This window comes from Capronia epimyces, assembly GCF_000585565.1.
Source record: "Capronia epimyces CBS 606.96 chromosome Unknown aczIQ-supercont1.1, whole genome shotgun sequence".
Classification (NCBI taxonomy): Eukaryota; Fungi; Ascomycota; class Eurotiomycetes; order Chaetothyriales; family Herpotrichiellaceae; genus Capronia; species Capronia epimyces.
In genome coordinates this window covers 4,787,914-4,807,634 of record NW_006912904.1, presented here as the reverse complement: position 1 = coordinate 4,807,634, position 19,721 = coordinate 4,787,914, and the positions used below count along the sequence as shown (strand labels likewise).

Genomic DNA, 19,721 nt, shown 5'->3' with positions numbered 1-19,721 from the left:
TCAGCATGGGCATCCTACTCTCGGCGTTGTCTTTTGGAAGGTGGTTTAACCCAGTGTACAAACATACTCTACTAGTGTGTACCAGAAGGCTATTTTCCCCATTGCCTTCCGTTTAGCCTCAAGAGGAACAAAGGCACAGTGTCCGGAAGTGTTTTGCTGCCACCTAGCTTAGGACGTTTTTTCCCGCGACAGAGCCGTAACCAACCTGTACCTAGGTACCTATATTTGTCTGCTGGTGCTCGACTACATGTACTACTAGTAGGTATAGGTAGGTATCCAGAGACGGCACCTCGACATTGAACCATCCGCCGTACACGCCAAGCCTCCGCCCAATTCAGTTCGCGTCTCCAGTCGCAGTCGCGCCTCAACTTCGTCCAGCCGTTCAAATTCCTGAAATCTTTCACCAGACCGCAGTCATCGCAACCACTCATGTCGCTACTGTAAGGAGGCTGAAACTGGTCGCATAGATACCAAAATGAACCCCATGCTCAAAGACCCGGCCGCCGGGATTCCACCCCAGCTGGTAAGCCTCCCGTCCTCAATTCATACCAGCCCGGACTGACACTTGAATCAGTTGCCGCATTTACACCTTGTTTCCAAGTATCGGTATCCCATAACCAGCAACCCCTCCTTTGAGACGATAGTTGGATATCTTCTCGAAGCTCCCAAGATCGTGCGCGACCTGCAACCGGTGCAATGGCAATTCGTCGAAACACCTCCAGACGGCACTTTAATGCTCACTTGGCAACCGCTTGAGTACCTGGGGACAAACTTTGCGAGCGACGGTTACGTTTGGGCAGACGCGGAACATGTCTTCAAATCGGAAGTCAGGGGCTATGTAGGTTTGACGGTTCTATACGGCTGCGCCTGCTAATGCGACTTCAGACTCTCGAGATGTTTCTGCAACGATCGGGATACCGAGCCTCAGGCGAGACGATGGCGTGTCATAGTAGGAGACGCTATCGACTCCTCCCAGGGAGCGCGAACCCTGGATTACCGCATCCTGACCCTACCTTTTTTCTAACTCACTATTCCAAAGCTGCCGCTCGCGATCATGTTCCTGCCACGTCCATTCCCCTCATGCCACAGGTACATGCACAACTCCAACAGCGGCGAGCAATCCAGAGCCAAGGCCAGCTACCACGAAAAGAATTCATGTTGCACGACCGTTCTAATTGGCCTACCATTCATCTACCTCCCGCAGCGGCCAGAGCAGCGGCGCCGGGTCCATTACCTCCTGCCCCGGCACACAGACGGGGACCAAGCATTGCGCCCGATACCACATTGGAAGACGAGGAAGACGTTTCTCGTGGTGATTTGTTCGACTTCATGAGTCCACGGGACATCAGTCGCCTCCGCTACGAGCAACACCACGAATGGATGGAGGAAATCCTCGAGTCACCTTACCCGACTTTGTCGATTGTACCGAGTGATTTAGGTCTAGGCCGCAAGGGACCACTGGAGGAGCTGACCAAGGATTTCTTTGGTGCCCCTGTGTCGGCCGCCCGGGAAGCCGCCGATGGACCACCTCCGCGGGTTGGCAAGATGCCGGATGGCAAAGCCGATGAATTTGTCAAACGAGCCTCTGCCAAACTGGCTGACATGCAGGTGGAACTGGAGAATATGAGGAAGAGACACGCCCGCCGACTGGAGAAACTCACTCGGTCGACTGCCCTGAAGGTGGCGGAGAAGAAACTACGGACGGCCTCGACGACTGTGCCGGAGAAGCGCCGCCACTCGGATGAGGCGAGTGATGCCGGAGATGTGAGACCGCGAGATGCAGTGGAAGAGATCATGCGTGAGGTGGAGTTGCAAACGGGCGGAAAGCTGCAAAAGACCGCCGGTGTAAGATTAGTGTCGAACGGAGGGTTAGAGGATCGAACCAAACCTATACCGGCCACCGATGGACCTGCAGCTGAGATCGCCACATTCGATCCGACAGTCGTGGATTCTCCAGCTAATGGGGCTCAATTGAGTAACCAGCAACAGCCGGGTGCTCCAGCCGGTGAGCAGAGGGCCGAAGACAAGGAAACCTCTGGGTTACCAAGGGAGCCACAAGCAAATACCACTACAGGTGCGCAACCTACACCGCCTGTGCCGCAACCAGATATTTCCAACAACTCAGGCCAACAGCCCCGGATCGATAGTGGCCAGCAAGTTACACATCTTCCGGAGCTGGAGGATATCGGCGCGGATGCTCATATGGACGGTCTTGAAGACCATGGAAACCAGGAAGGCAATGAATGGGTGATGATTGACGAGCAGGGTGGCCAAGATGCCGAAGAAACAACCCTTCCGGATCTACACAATGTCGACCACCCGCCTCGAGACCAAGCGACGGCAGGAGACGGCACAGGTCAGCCGGGTGAAGCGACGAGCAACCAACCGCAACCGCAACCGCAAACCTCGCAGGCAGAACCAAGTCAGGATCAGGATGGGCGACTGGATACACCCAACTTTGACATTGGAGGCGATTTCGACAATGTCGATGTGGACACGGCTGGAGATGCACTTGCAAGTTATGAGCAGGATGAAGACCTCAACCTGGACGGGATGGAGGATTCGGCGTTTGTCGATGCGTTCCACCCTGAAGAGGATGAGGAGATGTCGTAAAAGAGAGACGGACGTTGGGTCTCTTGCTGTTAGAGCTGTGGGTGCCTTGCTATCTAGTTTTTAGTTTAATCTCACTTCGACGAGGCATGTCTTCACTCTTGACCCAGAAGAGGAATAGACTCGCAGTGGGTGTAGAATGGAGAATGTCTCGGACTCGGAGCGAGGATCGTGCAGGTTGAGGTTGAGATGCTGTATTAGTTATTACTTGTTAGTTATTTCACCATCCAGTCGTGGCCAGCAGCCGAGCCACGTGCACCGTCATTGCTGTTGAGCGCCAGAAATATCTTTCCCTGCGAAAGTCCCTGTCCTTGTGCTCGCTGCTTTGATCTCTGCTACTACGTACCTAGTTACTACTGGTACATCATGTCCAGGTACCGGGACGTTGTTCTACTCAGCCGACACTCGGTCTAGATCAACGAACGAACGACCTTGCTGACGTCGAAGATGGTGTTGCGCACTCCGTCGCCAAGCAGCCTGTATGGCCTAGTGGACATGGGCAGGTATGGCAACGCCTCACTTCCACCCCTCCGCCGATTGCTGTCGGGTCTCTGTCTCAAGTGGCCTTGATGCGGGCTAGAAGGGCTAGAAATCTAAGTCTCGTTTGGCAGCAATGGCATCCGCTTCTCCGTCACCGACCTCTCCCCTCCTACAGCGCGCTGCCTGCCCACCCTCTATCAGGACCGCGAGGGCATCTCCTTGTTCGACGCCCAATATAGCACCGGCGTCAAGGGGCCGATTCCACAAGAAACTATTGACGAGGTGCTGTCTTCACTCTTGAAGTTCAAGACCGTCTGTGCCGACTTTGGCGTGCCCGAGACCAACATTCGCATCCTTGCTACCGAGGCTACTAGAACTGCCGCCAATTCGGAGGACTTCCGACAACAGATCCGACATGCTACGGGCTGGGAGGTTAACATGTTGCCCAAGGAGGCCGAAGGGAGGATAGGGGCCATGGGCGTGGCCAGCAGTTTCGCGAGCGTGGAGGGACTGGTTATGGATTTGGGAGGTGAGATCGCAACTTGATTTAGACTTCGTCCACACTCCTAACAGAGTCGTTCTCCTTGTCTAACCTTTGCCTCGGCATGCAGGAGGAAGCACCCAGATCACATGGATGATGGCCAAAGATGGGAAAGTCGAGACCAGTCCCAAGGGCAGTATCAGTTTCCCGTACGGCGCGGCAGCCCTGACCCGGCAACTTGCTGAGCTTTCGAAGTCCGACTCTGACGCTGCAGCACATTCGAGACAGAGATCAAACAAGACAGGAACCGATCAGCTGGAAGAGGAAATGAAGATCCAATTCAGTCAGGCGTACGACGAACTCGACCTGCCGGACGTGCTCAAATACAAGGCCAAACATGGCGGTCTGACCCTGTACTTGTCTGGTGGAGGCTTCCGGGGGTGGGGATATCTCTTGATGTCGAAGCACAAGGTGTCACCGTATCCAATTCCCATCATCAACGGGTTTCAGGTGGTGAAACGCCAGTTCCAGCAGACGGCTGAGATCTCGGCCCTGGCGGCCGAGGAGTCAGTTTTCCGCATTTCGAACCGCCGCGCGGCACAAGTGCCCGCGGTGGCCTTTCTCGTCAATGTCCTGGTCGACGCGCTACCCATGATCACGCAAATCCGGTTCTGCCAGGGCGGTGTGCGTGAAGGGTTCCTGTTCGACGCACTCGACACTGCCACCAAGGTTCTCGATCCTCTATCCACGGCCAGCGCACCATACGGCACACCTTCTGCCGGCGATCTTGCGGACCTGTTGTCCTCAGGCCTGCCCGGTGAGAATGACTTGGGCCGCTCGCTCCCAGCCACATTTACCCCGTCCTTGGTTCGCGCGCTTTCAGATATGATGTATCTACATCTGCCGCTGCCAAAGGAATCGCGCGCCGTGGCCGCCCTGCACGTGCCGCTGACAGGCGTGCTGGCCTCAGCACACGGCATCTCGCACACGGACCGGGCGCTGCTGGCTCTGGCTCTTTGCGCCAGATGGGACGGTGGCGACGGCAGCCTGCCACCGCCGTACACGGACTTGCAAGCACGCCTGTGCGCCACCCTCACCCACCAGGAGGTTTTCTGGGCAAAGTACCTGGGTGCGCTGGCCGGCCTGGTCGGTGTCGTGTACCCGGCCGGCCGAGTCGATCGGAGTCGACCCCGGCTGCAATTGAGCGCGCGCTGGGCCGAGGGCTTGGGTAAGAAGGGCCTGAATCAGGGCGTCGTGCTGCACATCAAGTGTCGCCGCCGTCATCAGGCAGAGGAAAGACGACCTGAATGGGAGATGGATGCCATGACCGCCCCGGCCGTGCTAAACCCGCTGGTTCACGAACTGGAGAAGATAGGCAAGAAGAAGAACCGCGTCGGCGGCGAACATGGCTACGGCGTGCCCATCGAGGTGGAGATTGAGCGAGTATTGGATTGAATTGGACGGTCACGGTCACGACACACTTGTGAACTCAAGGTTTCCCGTGCGAAGAGACGGCCTGTGGCATGTGAATCAACTGTTATAGAAGACAATCATGTACATAGAGGGAATCAAGGAATCAATCAATCGTTCATTATCATTGAGGGGGAAAGTGAGTAAATCCCCTCTATCATGTTCTACCAAGTCAATCCGCTCCAGTCCAGCCCGACTAAGTTGTAACCACGTACCCATACCCATGAACGCCGAATTGACCGAACCATTCAACGCCGCAAAATGCCAAAATGTTCCCGAGTTCATGAGGGAGTGGCATTCAAGGTTCAAGGTTCAAGGTTGAGAAGAAAGTCCCCGTGATGCCATGCCATGCATATTTGCCGAAAGGTGCTAGATTTCACAGAAGAAATATTCTTCTTCTTCGTCATGCTATATAAGGGATTAAGTAAGGATGCAAGCCTCAAGGACAGTTGCAAGGTCGCTTGGCCAAGTTCAAGATGATCAATTGAGCAGAAGAGCATCAGCCGAGGGTGGTTGCCGGGGGTGGTTGTCGAGGGTGGTTGTCGAGGGTGGTTGTCGAGGGTGGTTGTCGAGGGTGGTTGTCGAAGGTGGTTGTCGAAGGGGGCTGCCAATGGGGCCAGACGACACACCCTCACCATGACCCTTGTCTTTTCTGCCTCAGACTCTCTTCGTCATCGTCGTCGCTGTCGTCGTCGTCGTCGTCGAAGGGCGCCCGCGGAGGCGAGTAGTGGTGCGGACTCATGACGATCTCGGCTTCTTTGTTGATCTTGGGTCTGGCCGAGGCCGGGGCGCCACATTGACACAGGCCGCCGCAGAAGGTGTCCATGGTGCTGTCGTCGCAGTACTTGTAGCTGGGGCACGAGATGCGGCCGTTGTCGCACGTACATGTGGCCTGGCACGTCTGCAGAGTGACCGCGGGGCCGCCGTAGCAGGACATGCTCTGGTGGCTCAGCCGACACATGAGGCTGTTGGTGGGTTGCATGTGGTTGAGTTGGTGCAGCACGTTGGGATAGTGTTCTCTGTCTGGATTTCGGGCTGGGATGGGAATGACGATAGATAGCGCGGTGGCGGCGAACAGGAGCAGCGTCCAGGCGAGGTGTGTCGTCTTCATGGTGTCGTTCTTGCGTTTCGACTCTCGAATCTCGAGTCTGGAGTCTCGAGTCTGGAGTCACACCAGGCTCGGGGGTCGTCGGCTGGGTTGGAAAGCTGCCGGGGGCAGGCTGGTCCCCTTCAGCAGCCGGGGTGAGGCGAATTAGGCCCTGGAGAGGAGCGGTGGTGGTAGGGATGATATGGCGTCTCTCAAGAGAACATCGTTCAGGAGAGCAGATGGTGGACGCGAACGCGGTACTTCAGCAGTGGTGCACGGCGAGTAATAAGCTTCCGGGGGGGGATGTATGAGAAGCTTTATTCGAGACCGGGGGGTGGACGCAAGGGCACCGGGCATGAACCAGCTGTAGTCATGTGTGATGGCGTAGAAGTCTCGCAGATTGCGGGCTGGTGAAAGTCAAAAGAAACGGTGTTGCCTACCTGAGGCTCGTCCATTGACGTGGCCAGAGACGGCAGTGTGCGCGGTCAGCAAACGGTCTGGGGGCAAAAGAGGAAGGGCCACTGAGGAAGCGAAATCAGAACCAGCGCGCTATTGACCGTTTGGGGGGTTGTGACAGCTGTCAGCCGAATTGACACCCAGCTCCAACAGATGGCACAAGGAATTGGGATGGTCAGAGAGCACTGGAACTGCTGCATCGTATCTCGCTTGTCTCTATTGCACTTAAACGTCAACACTGGACTTGGTGGTCGGAAGGTGGACGGTGGAAGCTGGAAGCTGGCCGAAAGATAGCATGATAGTGACCAGACTGAATAGTAACACACAAGGTGAAGAATGGATGGAAGGCAGAAAGCCTTCTATGATCGATCAGCGGGCAGGCGACTTCTAGCAGTCCCAGCTCCGTTTGAGTTCAACTAGTGGCGATATGTCTGCAGATATATAGTCCGTACACATATGTGCGCCAGCCTTCCCCATACGGAGTACACATACTAGGTACGAACCGGTTGAGAACCTGTGTACGGAGGACGGAGTACACATACGGAGTAGCGTGTACATTATTGCTGTCGATCCGATCCCAGAAGGACAAGGCCCAGGCTGGGCACTGGCACTGTGGGCAGGTTTTTCAATCTTGGGTGTTTTGTCCGGATGGCCCATGCGTGCAGATCTAGATAGGACAGAATCAAGGACACGTCCTTGGCTGGGCTGATCTGTTTTCGTGGCGAGAGTGCAAGTCTGGACCCTGGACCACGACGTGCTGGCTCGCAAGAGAAATTTGGGTGTTTACGGAGTATCTGGTATCCGATCTCATGGCGACATGATGGCAATTATACTGAAGGCACAATCGCCTGGCCAGAAGGTCGGTGTGGGCTCAACGGCCGGCTAGCTAGATTCATCAGAGCTAGATTCATCAGAGCTAGATTAATCAGAGGTAGATTCCAGCCAAATAGGGTCAAATTGTGTTTGTTTATCGACAGAGGATACCGAGTACGCCGGGCAGAGGGACAGACCTGGACAAGGACTGTGCCGTGGTTCCAATCTGTCGGTTGACAGCTGCGGTCAAAAGGGGCAGGGGTCAATCCTTTCTAGGTATCAACGCGATATAGAGAAATAGTTCACCGTACTCTGTTTTGTGGATGATTAAGCATTTGAGTCAAGCTTTGCGGCAGCCAAGAGTCGTGTAGCAAAGGCTAGCCTATTCGAGCTAGACTGTCTCTCAGGCTATATTGACGTCGATATCTCTAGAGTACGGACTACAGAGTACAGAGTACGGAGTACACACTCGAGACTCGGCCAGACTGCAGAGTAAAGAGTGAGAGTACAGCACACCTACGGGGCGTCAGCACAGAGTGCCACAGCTTCAAAGTCCTTCCTCTTCCATCTTTGGGTGGCAAACACCATCCCTGCGCTTCTCCCCAATGAAGATCCCGGTGGGAGGGGTTTCCAGCTCTTCCCCACATACAACCCCGGCTTCAAACCTTCAAGTACCATGATCGTCCTCTCTACACGAATTACGTCGTTGCAACGAACCTAGTCGTGTGACCATGGGACTGGTCGCTGTGGTTCGGTTACACAGGGTTGCAGCCGATGCTGTACTCCGTAACGGTGTAAGACTCGGCCATCTTTCTTTCCCTTCCCCAGCATTTATCTGTTGGCTTGTCTTCTTCCCTATGCGTGTATGCTGGAGTTCTTGACCCTTGATCCAACCTCGACCGTGCTGGCGGTGCAAGATGGCCATCTTCAAGACGACGCACGTAGGTCCCACCGCCATCAATCCACGATCGAGCGGTCAAACAGAGCAGAATCCCTCTGACCCTGTGGATGTCGACGTCGACGTCGAGAAGGACATCGCCGCGACGCAAAATGAATCGGCCAATGGTAATGTGCTGGCGCCGGCTGACCCAGACCTAGAAAAGAGAGTGGTTCGTAAACTTGATTACCATGTAACTCCCCTGGTGACATTCTTGTGTAAGTGAATGACGAGGTGTCGTTGCGCGGAAAACGTCCCTTGCCAAAGCTGATGCCCTACAGTTCTTCTCTCTTTCTTAGACCGGTCAAACATTGGCAATGCCCGCATCGCTGGCATGGAAAAAGACTTGGATCTGAGCAGCGACAGATACGATTGGTTGTTGACCATATTTTATATCTCGTATATCCTGTTTCAATTCCAGGGCTTCATGTGGAAGATCCTGTGAGGTTTGGGAGATCCCTGGCAACCGAGACATCGGGCTGATACGTTGCAGGAAACCTCACACGTGGGCTTGCTTGATTACCCTTGCATGGTTAGTTGGTCTTGTCCACCCCATCAGAACACGTGCAAGTTCAAGTCTAATCCCGTTCTTCCCCAGGGGCATCATTGCAACTTGTCAAGCTGCCACGCAATCATGGCAAGGAGAAATGGCCTTGCGCTTTTTGCTGGGAGCTGCCGAGGCTGGCTTTGGCCCTAGCATCCCTTACCTGCTGTCCTTCTTCTATCTGAGACACGAACACGGCTTTCGAAGCGGCATCTTCCTTGCTGCAGCTCCTCTTGCCAACACGTTTGCTGGGGCCCTGGCGTACGGTATCACGAGCGGCCACTCCAAGCTGGCTAACTGGAGGCTTCTTTTCCTCGTTGAGGGCATCCCCACCATTTTGGCCGCCCCGTTGGCCTGGTTCTTTTTGCCGGACAGTCCGACCAGCGCCAAGTTCCTGACCGAGGAGGAGAAAGAGGTGGCTCGAGCCAGAGTCATCAGGCAACACGGTCATCAGCAGACGGGAGAACACCGAGTCAGCTTGAAGGAGATTGGGTTGACTCTCCTCGACCCCAAAGCGTGGTTGACGGCTGTAAGTCGATGGTATGTGAAAAGTAAAGGTTCACAGTGCTAACCGGAGCATCAGCTGATGTATTTCTCCTGCAACGTCTCTTACTCGTCTCTGCCGGTGTTTCTACCCACGATTCTCAACCAGATGGGGTTCTCATCGATCAACGCTCAAGGGCTGTCAGCGCCCCCATACTTTGTCTCGACCATTGTGACGTTTTCCACCTGCTGGATTGCGGACCGCACACAACAGCGTGGCCTGATGATTGCGTTCTTGAGCTGTGTCGCCGGGATTGGCTACATACTTCTCGCCACCTGCACGGCCGTCGCTCCCAGGTACTTTGGCACCTTTCTATCCGCATCCGGAGTGTTCCCGGCGATCGCAAACATCTTGCCGTGGGTGGTTAACAACCAAGGAAGCGATAGCCGCCGAGGCATGGGGTAAGTACTCCTCCTCCCTCCTGAGTCTTTAGAAGGACCAGGCCCTTCTAGTATTATCATTATCGGACTAAGCAGGCTTACAGCATCGTGTTGCTCAATGTGGTTGGGCAATGCGGCCCGCTGCTGGGCACGAGGATCTTTCCCAAAAGCCAGGCTCCTCGATATGTCGAAGGACAAAGCATCTGCGCCGCCTTCATGTTTTTCAACGCCTTTCTTGCCTTGAGTCTGAGGACGCTTCTGGTGTGGGAGAACCACAGGCTCGACCGGAAGTATGGGCGGGTGGCTGAGGGTCAGGCCCAACACGCTCGAGACGGCCAGGGGGGAGTGGACGCGAATGTCGGGGAGGAAAACTACGGCGCGGCATTTCGATATATTCTCTAGTTGAGCCAGAGCCAGACGCCAGGAGAGTGGGTGTGATACGACGTCGAATAGCCCTTGGACGTTACAGCGTACGGAGTACACGTTGAAAGGTAACCGGTTACACCATCTTGGTAGGCCGAAGCCTCCCTTCAGGCCTCCAAGGGTGGAAATGCTATCTCCGAGCCTAACCCCGACCTGGTGACGGAGTACAACATACAAATCCTAGTAGCCGTCCGGAGTACGGAGTACAGGAGATAAGCACCGAGTACTCCGTACTGCCTTGCCTTATGGAGGAGTCCATACCGATACGAACGGTGATGCTTTCCATCCCATTCTATTAGTCTCTAGTCTCTCGTCCAATACGGATTATAATATATATGGATGTATGGATACTACTAGGTACCAGGTAGTAACTAGAGTCTAGGTAGGTATGGATGGTAGGTGGATGGAGTACATGTAAGTAAGGTACCTGGCACCACCTGGGTACTGGGTAGTGACCACCGAGGCTCGGGGCTTAGGGGCTGAACCCACTGCTGCTGCAGTGCTCAGTGCCCCTCCGATTACCCCCCCTAGGAGCCCCCGACGGTTGGTAATTCATAGGTCACCATCAGATTCGCAATTGCAACTGCGATCGCGATATTATCCGTATCGGTATCCGTATCCCGTATTAATATCTAGTATCTAGATGGCAGATATAAAAATCATCTCATCGCCGAGCCCCTCCATCCCACTACTCTCCCCCGCCCCTCTGCTCAGCTCTGTTTCTGTTCTGTTCCCCCCTGACTCTCAGCTTCCTTGTGACCTCCGTCGCCCGCTGTTCTCCAAGACACTCTCACTCTCTCGCACGCCGCGTCACCATGGCCTCCAACCCCCCCGGAGCCTGCTGCTACAAGGGCGTCAAGCATGAAGGTACAGCCACCGGCGAGATCTCCACCCTGGGCGACTTTGAGATCTACACCAAATATCCCGAAGACAAGTCGACCGACCTGGGAATCCTGATGTATGTACTCGGTATCCGTGCCCGTGTCTGTACTCCTGTACATGAACATGCACATGTCCTGCCATACAGGGCATCTGTCTCTCTCGCTGCGTTTTTGGAACCTCCAGCTGACGGATCTGCCGCAGCATCACCGACGTGATCGGCCACCGGTTCCTCAATGCGCAGTTGATTGCCGACCAGTTCGCGGCCAATGGCTATTTTGTGCTGATGCCCGACCTGTTCGACGGTGACGCCATCCCGCTCAACCGACCCGGCGACTTCGACATCCAGGCCTGGCTCAAGGGCGAGTATCACCCGAAAAAGATCGCACATCTGCCGCCCGTCGTCGACCCCATCATTGACGCCTGCCTGGTCGAGATGCGGACGAAGTACAAGGTCAAGGTAAGCAATGGCAATCCTGGTGCTTCCACCATTGAAACACCGTGTCAAAAGGGCTCGAGAAAGAGAAAGAGGAAGAGAAAGAGAAGAAGAAAGAGGAAGAGAAAGAGATGAGGAAGAGGAAAAGAAAGAGAAGAGAAAGATGGTCAAGCATATATGGCCCATGGAACACAATCTTGCTAACACGACGTCTCTGTCTTGTCTAGAAAATCGGTGCTGTCGGCTACTGCTTCGGCGGTAAATACGTGGTGCGCCACCTGCGGCCGGACGCCGGCAAGATCGACGCCGGCTACACGGCGCACCCGAGCTTCGTGGAGGCCGACGAGCTCAAGGACATCAAGGGCCCGCTGGCCATTGCCGCCGCCGAGACCGACTTCATCTTCCCGGCCGAGAAGCGCCACGAGTCCGAGGTCATCCTCAAGGACCTGGGCCTGCCCTACCAGATCAACCTGTACTCCGGCGTCGAGCATGGCTTTGCCGTACGCGCCGACCCCAAGAACAGACCGTCCGTCTACGCCAAGGAGAATGCCTTCTTGCAGGCCGTCCAGTGGTTCGAGGAGCACTTGAAGAACTAAATCGCATCTGCATCGTCTGCCGTAGAGTGAGATGGTGCTAATGCAGGGGTGCTGTGCTGGTGGTGTATGTCTGCGTATCTGTCTGTGTATCGGGGAGCGTGGAGACAGGAGACAAGAGACTATAGACCGGAGACGCGGGAGCGGGAGACGAGAGAGGAGAAAGGAGACGGAAGACGCGAGACGAGAGACAAGACAGGAGAAGAGAGACAAGACAGGAGAAGGGACGAGAGACGAGACAGGAGAAGAGAGACAAGACAGGAGAAGGGACGAGAGACGAGACAGGAGAAGGGACGAGAGACAGCATGGCGTGGCTAGAAACCACTGATCCCAACACGGCACTTTCCCACATGTAACATGTACTTTATATGTACGGAGTAAGCCACGTGAATCCTGCGCTTCAGACCGTTCTGTGGTTGCGTTGCGTTCCGTGACTTTAGGTCGCGACGAGGCTGTGGGCCAAGGCGTGGACGGACGCATGACAGACACTGAGCGGTCAGTACTCCGTACACTGTACAGTAAATAGTACGGATACTGTGTCGGTGGCGCAGTCACAGTGGAAAAGTAGTATAAAGTACCTTAGCCTGAGCCCGAGCCCGGCCGAAAAGAAACATCAAAAGTATTTTTCGCTTCCTGTCAAAACTTGGGAATTCTCTGCGCTACACTACTCGCATGACGCAAACTGTTCGTAGGCCTTGGCCACCGAAACGCATACTACTAAAGCTGGGTAGACCCTCCAGAACTCTCGTCGCTCATTGCTCTCGTATCCTGGAAGTTCAAGATCCGGCGGTAACCATGGGATGAGAGAAAAGAAAAAGACCATGTCACAACCGCTGCTCAGCACCCATCCTGAACTTCTCGCAGGTACCTGGCGGAGCGTGCCCGCAGGCTTGAAGCTTCGACCTCACCCTCAAGGCCAACCAGCTAGCGCAATCCCATCTTCTCCGCAGTTCGCATCAGCGCACCTGTCAGAAAATATCAGTATCGGTATTCGGCTGTAGCCGTCCAAGGAGCAGTAGAAGGATGGCAGTCTCAACGAGATCGGGTACTTACCAACAAATGTGGTCACCAATCGGGCCCGTCCTTGCACGATATCGTCGGGGAGCAAGTAGATGGTAGTACCTATTTGACTGGTTAGCCTGGCATTGTCAACCACACGGCCGGCCCAAACTCAAACATACCCATTTTTCTGGCAATGCTGATGGATAATTTGGCATTTGCATACGCGTCCTCAGGACTCTTTCCCGGCGTCACCAGGTCGTAGTCGACGTAGCCACTCTTGATCCCGTTCAGTACGTCGAGGAGGAAGATGCCGCTGGTAATGGCTGGGTCTCTGAACGACCTGACCGACGAGTTTTGGCCGCCTTTGCGTGAGTGATCATTGGCCCATTTGATCATGTCCGAGTCGGACAACTCGCGTTTGCCCATACGCTGTGCAAGGCCTGAAAGCGTGCTGACGATATCTCGACGCATGAGCTGCCACACCAAACCCAACGTCAGTGTTTTCTGACCGTCCGTGATGTCGGCGCCTTGAATCCCGACGAGGGAGAACCGGTTCTGCTTGCCCAGTTCGACGGCATAATTCGTGTTCTCCACCATCTTGAAGCGAGACATCTCGCCGCCATGCGCGGGGGGCTTATTGACATGGCGCGAGTTGACACTCCCGGGAATCACTTTTTCGTAGGCTTGGAGAAGGACTGTACCATCCCGCAGATCGTCGAAGAAAGAATGGACCGGGGGTTGCACGTCCAAACTATTGAGCCAGAGAGTGAAGACTCGGGCTTCCCGTTCACCTTCCGCGTCGAAATCTTCAATCTCTGGCTTTTCTTCTTCAGTCAACGGATCAAGACCAGGATGGGTGTTGAAGAGGTTGGCAACGAAGGCGAGATTCAGCTTGGGGTTTCCAGCCACAAGAGCCGTTGGGGTCAAGAATTTTCGGCAGTCAATCTTCTCGGCATTCTGCAGGACTTGTTCAGCACGCTGCAGAAGGTCTCGGGTTTGCAAGGGAGCTCTCGAGCAAACGTCTGGTTTTAATTGATTGAGTAGGACCGTATAGTTTTCGCCGTCCTTGACGTCGCCGGAGAAGTTGGCCACCCTTCTAGGCCAGCCTGCATTTTTGAGGTGGTAGTTGAACCAGCGGAGCAAAATTTGTTCGGGGGGAAGTCGCAGGAATTGCTCCAGAGTCTCATCTTCCTCAAGCAGCCGATACAGTTCCGGGTGTAGCTTGATATCAATCTTACCCAACAGACCCCGTCGGATGATCTGCCAGATTAAGCCCAGGATCAGATGCTCGCGGACTTCAATGATATCCCCAGAACCAATATTGACCACGGAACAGCCGATACCTTTCGCAGATTCAATCACGATGTTGTTGTTTTCGGTCATGTGGAAAGCGTTCAAAGTTTTGATCTTGCCGCCCTGCCTGTTCAAGACTCGCTCGTCAATCGTGTCCGGCACACTGTCATTGATGAGCTTGGCCAGCACCAGTCCATCCTTGCAGTGGTCGAACATCTCGAACGTATCGGTAGGAAAAGGGAGGAGGTGACCGATGTCGGGATCGCCGGCAAGGACCGCATTGATGTGGGTTGTAAAGGCAGTACGCTCTTCTTCGTTGATGGTGTGTCTGACATTGGTCGAGGAACCTTGCACTTGAATCCTTCCTCCTGTGCTGCCGCCGAGACTAGACTTCGATGCGTGGCCAGGCGACGGCAACCCATTGCCCGCGGCTGGTCGCTGAGGACCACTCGAGATGCGCTGTTGCGCGGGAGAGGACTGACGGACTTTGGCAATCAAGTCGACATAGTCTTCCAGCTCTACCCGTCTGGAGCTGTCTAGGTCCACCTCTTTCAGCGCCTGTCTGACCACGTCGTAAGATTCTCTTTCCGACTGTTGGGTGGCTTTGATGACCGTCGCCTCGTCCAAGTAGCCCTTGTCGTCGACGTCGAGTTTGCGGAAGGCATCTTGAAGCTGGAAAATCTCGTTTTGTGGAAACTGGGGATACTTGCGCTGGAGTTTGAGGATGGCCGCCATGTCGAAGGGAGGCGGGGGAGGCTCCCGCGAAGGGTGGATTTTGTTATGTAGGGTACGGGCGGATAATGAGGTGAAAGCGAAGACAGACTCTAGAAGAGTGCAAGAGATGACCTTGAGCAAGTAAAGCTGCGCGTGGAAAATAAGTGAAACTGGGTATTGTGGTGCCTGTTGTACGTCTACGAGCACAAGCGGGTCGATGTGCGTCAGAAGGCCATACAAAGGAACGTTGTAGGGTTAGCTACATGTATGTACATATATTGGGCAGCTTGCCAGGAAGGTGTCTTGGTTAGGCATCCCTCAGTTCCCTCAGTTCCTCAGCTCCCTCAGCCTCCCCTCGTAGGTGACCCCCCATAGGTGCCCCCGGTATACTACGTGCTGTGCTAACGGAGGGGCTATTACTACTATTACGCAGCTGCGGGATCTCAACTGCGCTGCGCCTCTCTGCTGATGTACGGAGACGTCATCTTGTTCTTTTGGTTTCCTAATTACCAGGCACCCCTGTAATTAATTAATCTAGGTGCCTGAGATTGACCCGACGCACGTGACGGTGGCTTGCGCATGTGGCTGATACCGTGGCTGGTGGGCAGCTGTGGCACAACCGCATTCAAGGCTCCATACGTCTCGTTATGACCACATGTTCAAGCAATCCACCAAGAGCCTCCTCAGCCTTGATCTTGACCTGCGAGTCCTCTACTAGGTAGTCATCGTGCTATCGTGTCGACATCTGTATCCTCTGATTGACCCGCAACTCCTCTATCAGCCGCAATTCCTCAACGAGCTGCCTCTTCGGGCCTGCAGTCGGACCCCTTGTAGGGATAGCCAGGTACTCCGTACATGCCATCACATTGGACCGCTTTCCGGCCCTGATCAGGGCTGTCCGCAAGGGCATGGCAGAGACCTCCCGATCATCAGGCTTCCTTGGTTCGATATCGGCATGGAGCAGGAGCAGCACTCCACCTCCCAAGTCTCCTCTCCAAAAACCCAAAGAAGATGCCCCGTCATTGAAGCAATCTGCCGGCCTCGACCACACCATCAGTCTCAGGCCGTCCCCGAGTCTCCGCAGATATCCGAAAGACTGCCCTCCGCTCAAGACGAGATGGTTCTACGCCGTCGACGTGCCGAAGAGAAAGCCCTTCGCTTCTGAGGCCACCCCGGAAGAGAAAGCAAAGCCACCCCCGGTCCCTAAGAAGCTGGTGCCGTTCTCTTCCAGAGACTCCCAGGCCATTGAGAAAGCATTTCAAAGTCTTGACAAGGGAGACTCGAGCCAAATTGAAGCCTCGGAGCCCACGAGCACCAAAGTACCTGTCAATGAAGACTTCTTGTACGACGTCCATATCGAGAAGCGTGAGTTAGAGCCGGTGTATTGGTTGGGGCCGGTCTATGAAGTGCGGAGAGGTAGCTGGTTCCACGCGGATGGCTCGACTCTCAAACCTTGCGACGAGAATCTTGCCAACCAGCTCGAAGAAGGCTATTTGAAGGTTGCGCCGTGGAGAAGAATGGGCAGAGCATCCGCCCGGTCCGATTCACGACCAAGAAGTCGACCAACTTCGGCAGTCATCGACGACTCTTCAGCTCAATCCCCGACCAAAGCACCTCATTCGCAAGACGAAAATCATGCCGCTGGGTTAAGCACTTACCGACTCTTTGGAGCTTATATGAACACCACTGTATCCTACCTCGATGCAAGCGTCGCCTATCTCACGACCGATGATCTGTTCTCTCGCATGAGTAGCACGGTATACGGCAGATTTGTTGGCTATGGAGGATCCAAAGTCGTCCGAGGCTGGTCCGACGCTAAGCCTGTAGACACAAAGACAAGCTCCAAGGCAGCCGATGTGACGAATCCCAAAGAAAAGCGCAAGTCTACAAACGTGACCCCTGAGGCTGCACTAGATACAGATGAAACTGATGACCAGGCCAAGTCAACTGACCAAGAAGTAACCAAGCCTCGGCGAACAGCCTTGGAACGTCAACTCTCCTCCTTGGCTGGCATGGCCGATCCCCAGGACTCAACCAACCTAGCTGAAGAGGAGGCCAGAGAGGAAGAAGAGCGGGAAATGGAAGAGGCCAGAAAAAGGGACGGCGATGACCAGGCAAGGCAAATTGACCATTTAGTCCTGGTCACCCATGGCATTGGCCAACGACTTGGCCTCCGACTCGACAGCATCAATTTCATCCACGATGTCAACACAATGCGAAAGACCATGAAGGCTGTCTATGAGTCCGCCCCCGACCTACAAGCTTTGAGTGGCGACCCGAAGAATTGCAAGATCCAAGTCCTACCAATCTGTTGGCGACATCTGCTGGATTTCCCCAGACAAAGCCTCAAGCAGAATCGCAAGGAGTTTGATCTTGGAGACGCCGACTCGGGACTTGACGATGACTATCCGTCTTTGCAAGACATCACTGTCGAAGGAGTGCCCGCCGTACGCAATCTGATCACAGATCTTGCAATGGACGTCCTTCTTTATCAAAGCGCGTACAGAGAACACATCGCGTCCATTGTACAGAAAGAGGCGACACGGGTACACCGGCTCTTCAAAGAAAGAACAGGCTTTACTGGGAAGGTCAGCTTCTGTGGCCATTCGCTCGGCAGCGCCATTCTGTTTGACCTGCTCTGTCGACAGGAGGAGACAGTCAAGACTCGACACCGGCGAGTCCCCAGCAAAACATCCCGAGAACTCGGTGTTGAACATACGGATCTGCACTTAGACTTCGACGTGGAGAACTTCTTCTGTCTCGGCTCGCCAATCGCTCTCTTCCAGATGCTGAAGGGGCGGACGATCGCCGGTCGGCAGATGTTAGGCACGAACCCATTCGGAGCATCTACCCTTCCCACGTCTCCGTTTGACCCGAGCCCTTTTGGGCAAGATCCTTTCGATAGTACTCTGAAATCTGGCCCGGGCGTGAACTCCAACAGTCTCATTCCAATCACGGTGTCGTCGCCCAAGTGTAACGAGCTGTTCAACATCTTCCATCCCACCGACCCTATCGCTTATCGAATGGAGCCGCTCATCTCCCTAGCAATGGCGCAGCTCAAATCCCAACCACTTCCGTACACCAAGAAGGGTCTGTTCGCTGCCCCTGGCATTGGAAACATGACCGCCAGGGTTGGCCAGCAAGTCATGTCGAGCTGGTATAATCTGACGTCGGGCGTGGCATCCAGCCTCATCAATAGAAGCCTGGGCATCACAGGCGAAGAGCAAGCTTTGGCGCAAGACAAGGTTAAGGTGGCCAGTGGCAACGGTGGTGGCGATGGGACAGGCGGCCACGCTGACAGTCAACAAAATCCTCACCTGAATATCCCCGTGGCGGATTCTAAGAAACAGCAAGACCTCGCGGAAGCTGCCAAATCCTCGTCATCCACTGGACAAGCGCCCACGCTGATCGACTCGGAGATCGAGACACTCTACTCGGGCTTCCAGAAGCGCCGGCGCTCCCGCTCGCACACATCCACCACGGAAACATCTGAAGACGAGGCCGCCGCGTCGACGTCTGCCGAATACGAGCTATCTCTGGAACGTGCCAGGAGGCTGAAGCGCGAAGAAGCCAAGGTGCGCGCCCTGAACAGCAACGGCCGCGTCGACTACCATATCCAGGAAGGAATGTTTGATGTTTCCCTGTTGGCCAGCATTGCCAGCCACTTGAGCTACTGGGCCGATGAGGACGTGAATCACTTCATGATTGGGCAGATGTTGAAAGGGGGCGGGCGCGAGAGAGAGCGGGAAAGGGAGCGAGGTTCCTCATGGTAACCAAACCATGTGTGATGTAGACACAGGCTATGATAATGAAATGGCGTCCAAGGAGTTGTTTGAGGAGACGGTGGGTTGGTCTTTTAAAACCAGCATTGGATGGGGGAGAGAGCAGTCTCCTGAAACTGTACTGTACGATCCTAGACAATATCTCCAAATCGAACAAATATACATGTGTGTGTGTGTATCAGTTCCAGTATCCGTACCTGCTCTCGCATTGTACGGATGGATACTCCGTAACTAAATTATTTCGATAAATATAATCAAGTAAGGCAGTCAAGTCAGTCCCGGACTGCACACCGAGCTATGTATTCCCGAACACAGCTCATCACATCACAGCCTAGAAACCATCCAGTCCATGGCCGTGGCCATGGTCCTCCTTTTCGCAGCGTTTGCTGAGACCCGTCAGGCACAGCAGTGGAGGTGGAGGTGAAGGAGGTTTACCCATCTTCTATCGTCTGTGAGTGAGCAAGAACCTCACCTCCAACGAAGGAAACGGCCCAGCTGGCTAATATTGGAATGTGCCCGTGGTGGATCAAAGTCGAAAGCGATAGGGACAGGAACAAGAATTCAATGCGCGTCAGATAAAACAGGGACAAGAATTCAATGCGCGTAAGATAGAAAATGGGACAAGAATTCAGTTCGCGTAAGATAGGGAATGGGTACAGACAGATAGACCGCCGGGGAGAAGAGAAGTGAGTGACAGACCGCCGGAGAGAAGTGAGTGATGAGCGGAAGATAGAGCCCGGACGAGCTGAACACCTGCATTTGCATTTGAGTCACACAGCGCCGTGCCGGGCCGGGCT

The 19,721-nt window shown here is 54.6% G+C and overlaps 7 protein-coding genes across 7 annotated transcripts; 5 read left to right on the top strand and 2 right to left on the bottom strand.

The window, feature by feature from the left end:
* Nucleotides 1-484: 484 nt before the first annotated feature.
* A1O3_01741 (uncharacterized protein) lies at nt 485-2,613 on the top strand (the record flags this gene model as incomplete). Its single annotated transcript, XM_007731884.1, has 3 exons — nt 485-523; nt 575-838; nt 886-2,613. The coding sequence occupies 3 exons, from the start codon at nt 485-487 to the stop codon at nt 2,611-2,613; spliced, it is 2,031 nt and encodes a 676-aa protein (XP_007730074.1).
* Nucleotides 2,614-3,057: 444 nt separating this feature from the next.
* On the top strand, nt 3,058-5,026 carry A1O3_01740 (retrograde regulation protein 2; the record flags this gene model as incomplete). Its single annotated transcript, XM_007731883.1, has 3 exons — nt 3,058-3,113; nt 3,222-3,619; nt 3,702-5,026. The coding sequence occupies 3 exons, from the start codon at nt 3,058-3,060 to the stop codon at nt 5,024-5,026; spliced, it is 1,779 nt and encodes a 592-aa protein (XP_007730073.1).
* Nucleotides 5,027-5,672: 646 nt separating this feature from the next.
* Nucleotides 5,673-6,152, bottom strand: A1O3_01739 (uncharacterized protein; the record flags this gene model as incomplete). The annotated part of the gene is made up of 1 exon (XM_007731882.1): nt 5,673-6,152. The coding sequence occupies one exon, from the start codon at nt 6,150-6,152 to the stop codon at nt 5,673-5,675; it is 480 nt and encodes a 159-aa protein (XP_007730072.1).
* Nucleotides 6,153-8,314: 2,162 nt separating this feature from the next.
* A1O3_01738 (retrograde regulation protein 2) lies at nt 8,315-10,204 on the top strand (the record flags this gene model as incomplete). Its single annotated transcript, XM_007731881.1, has 6 exons — nt 8,315-8,552; nt 8,616-8,775; nt 8,828-8,866; nt 8,933-9,407; nt 9,462-9,823; nt 9,907-10,204. The coding sequence occupies 6 exons, from the start codon at nt 8,315-8,317 to the stop codon at nt 10,202-10,204; spliced, it is 1,572 nt and encodes a 523-aa protein (XP_007730071.1).
* Nucleotides 10,205-11,040: 836 nt separating this feature from the next.
* Nucleotides 11,041-12,136, top strand: A1O3_01737 (esterase/lipase; the record flags this gene model as incomplete). The annotated part of the gene is made up of 3 exons (XM_007731880.1): nt 11,041-11,183; nt 11,309-11,564; nt 11,768-12,136. 3 exons carry the CDS (start codon nt 11,041-11,043, stop codon nt 12,134-12,136), a joined length of 768 nt encoding a protein of 255 aa, XP_007730070.1.
* A 1,131-nt stretch (nt 12,137-13,267) lies between these two features.
* Nucleotides 13,268-15,163, bottom strand: A1O3_01736 (fimbrin; the record flags this gene model as incomplete). The annotated part of the gene is made up of 1 exon (XM_007731879.1): nt 13,268-15,163. The coding sequence occupies one exon, from the start codon at nt 15,161-15,163 to the stop codon at nt 13,268-13,270; it is 1,896 nt and encodes a 631-aa protein (XP_007730069.1).
* An 887-nt stretch (nt 15,164-16,050) lies between these two features.
* On the top strand, nt 16,051-18,915 carry A1O3_01735 (uncharacterized protein; the record flags this gene model as incomplete). The annotated part of the gene is made up of 1 exon (XM_007731878.1): nt 16,051-18,915. The coding sequence occupies one exon, from the start codon at nt 16,051-16,053 to the stop codon at nt 18,913-18,915; it is 2,865 nt and encodes a 954-aa protein (XP_007730068.1).
* Nucleotides 18,916-19,721: the final 806 nt, after the last annotated feature.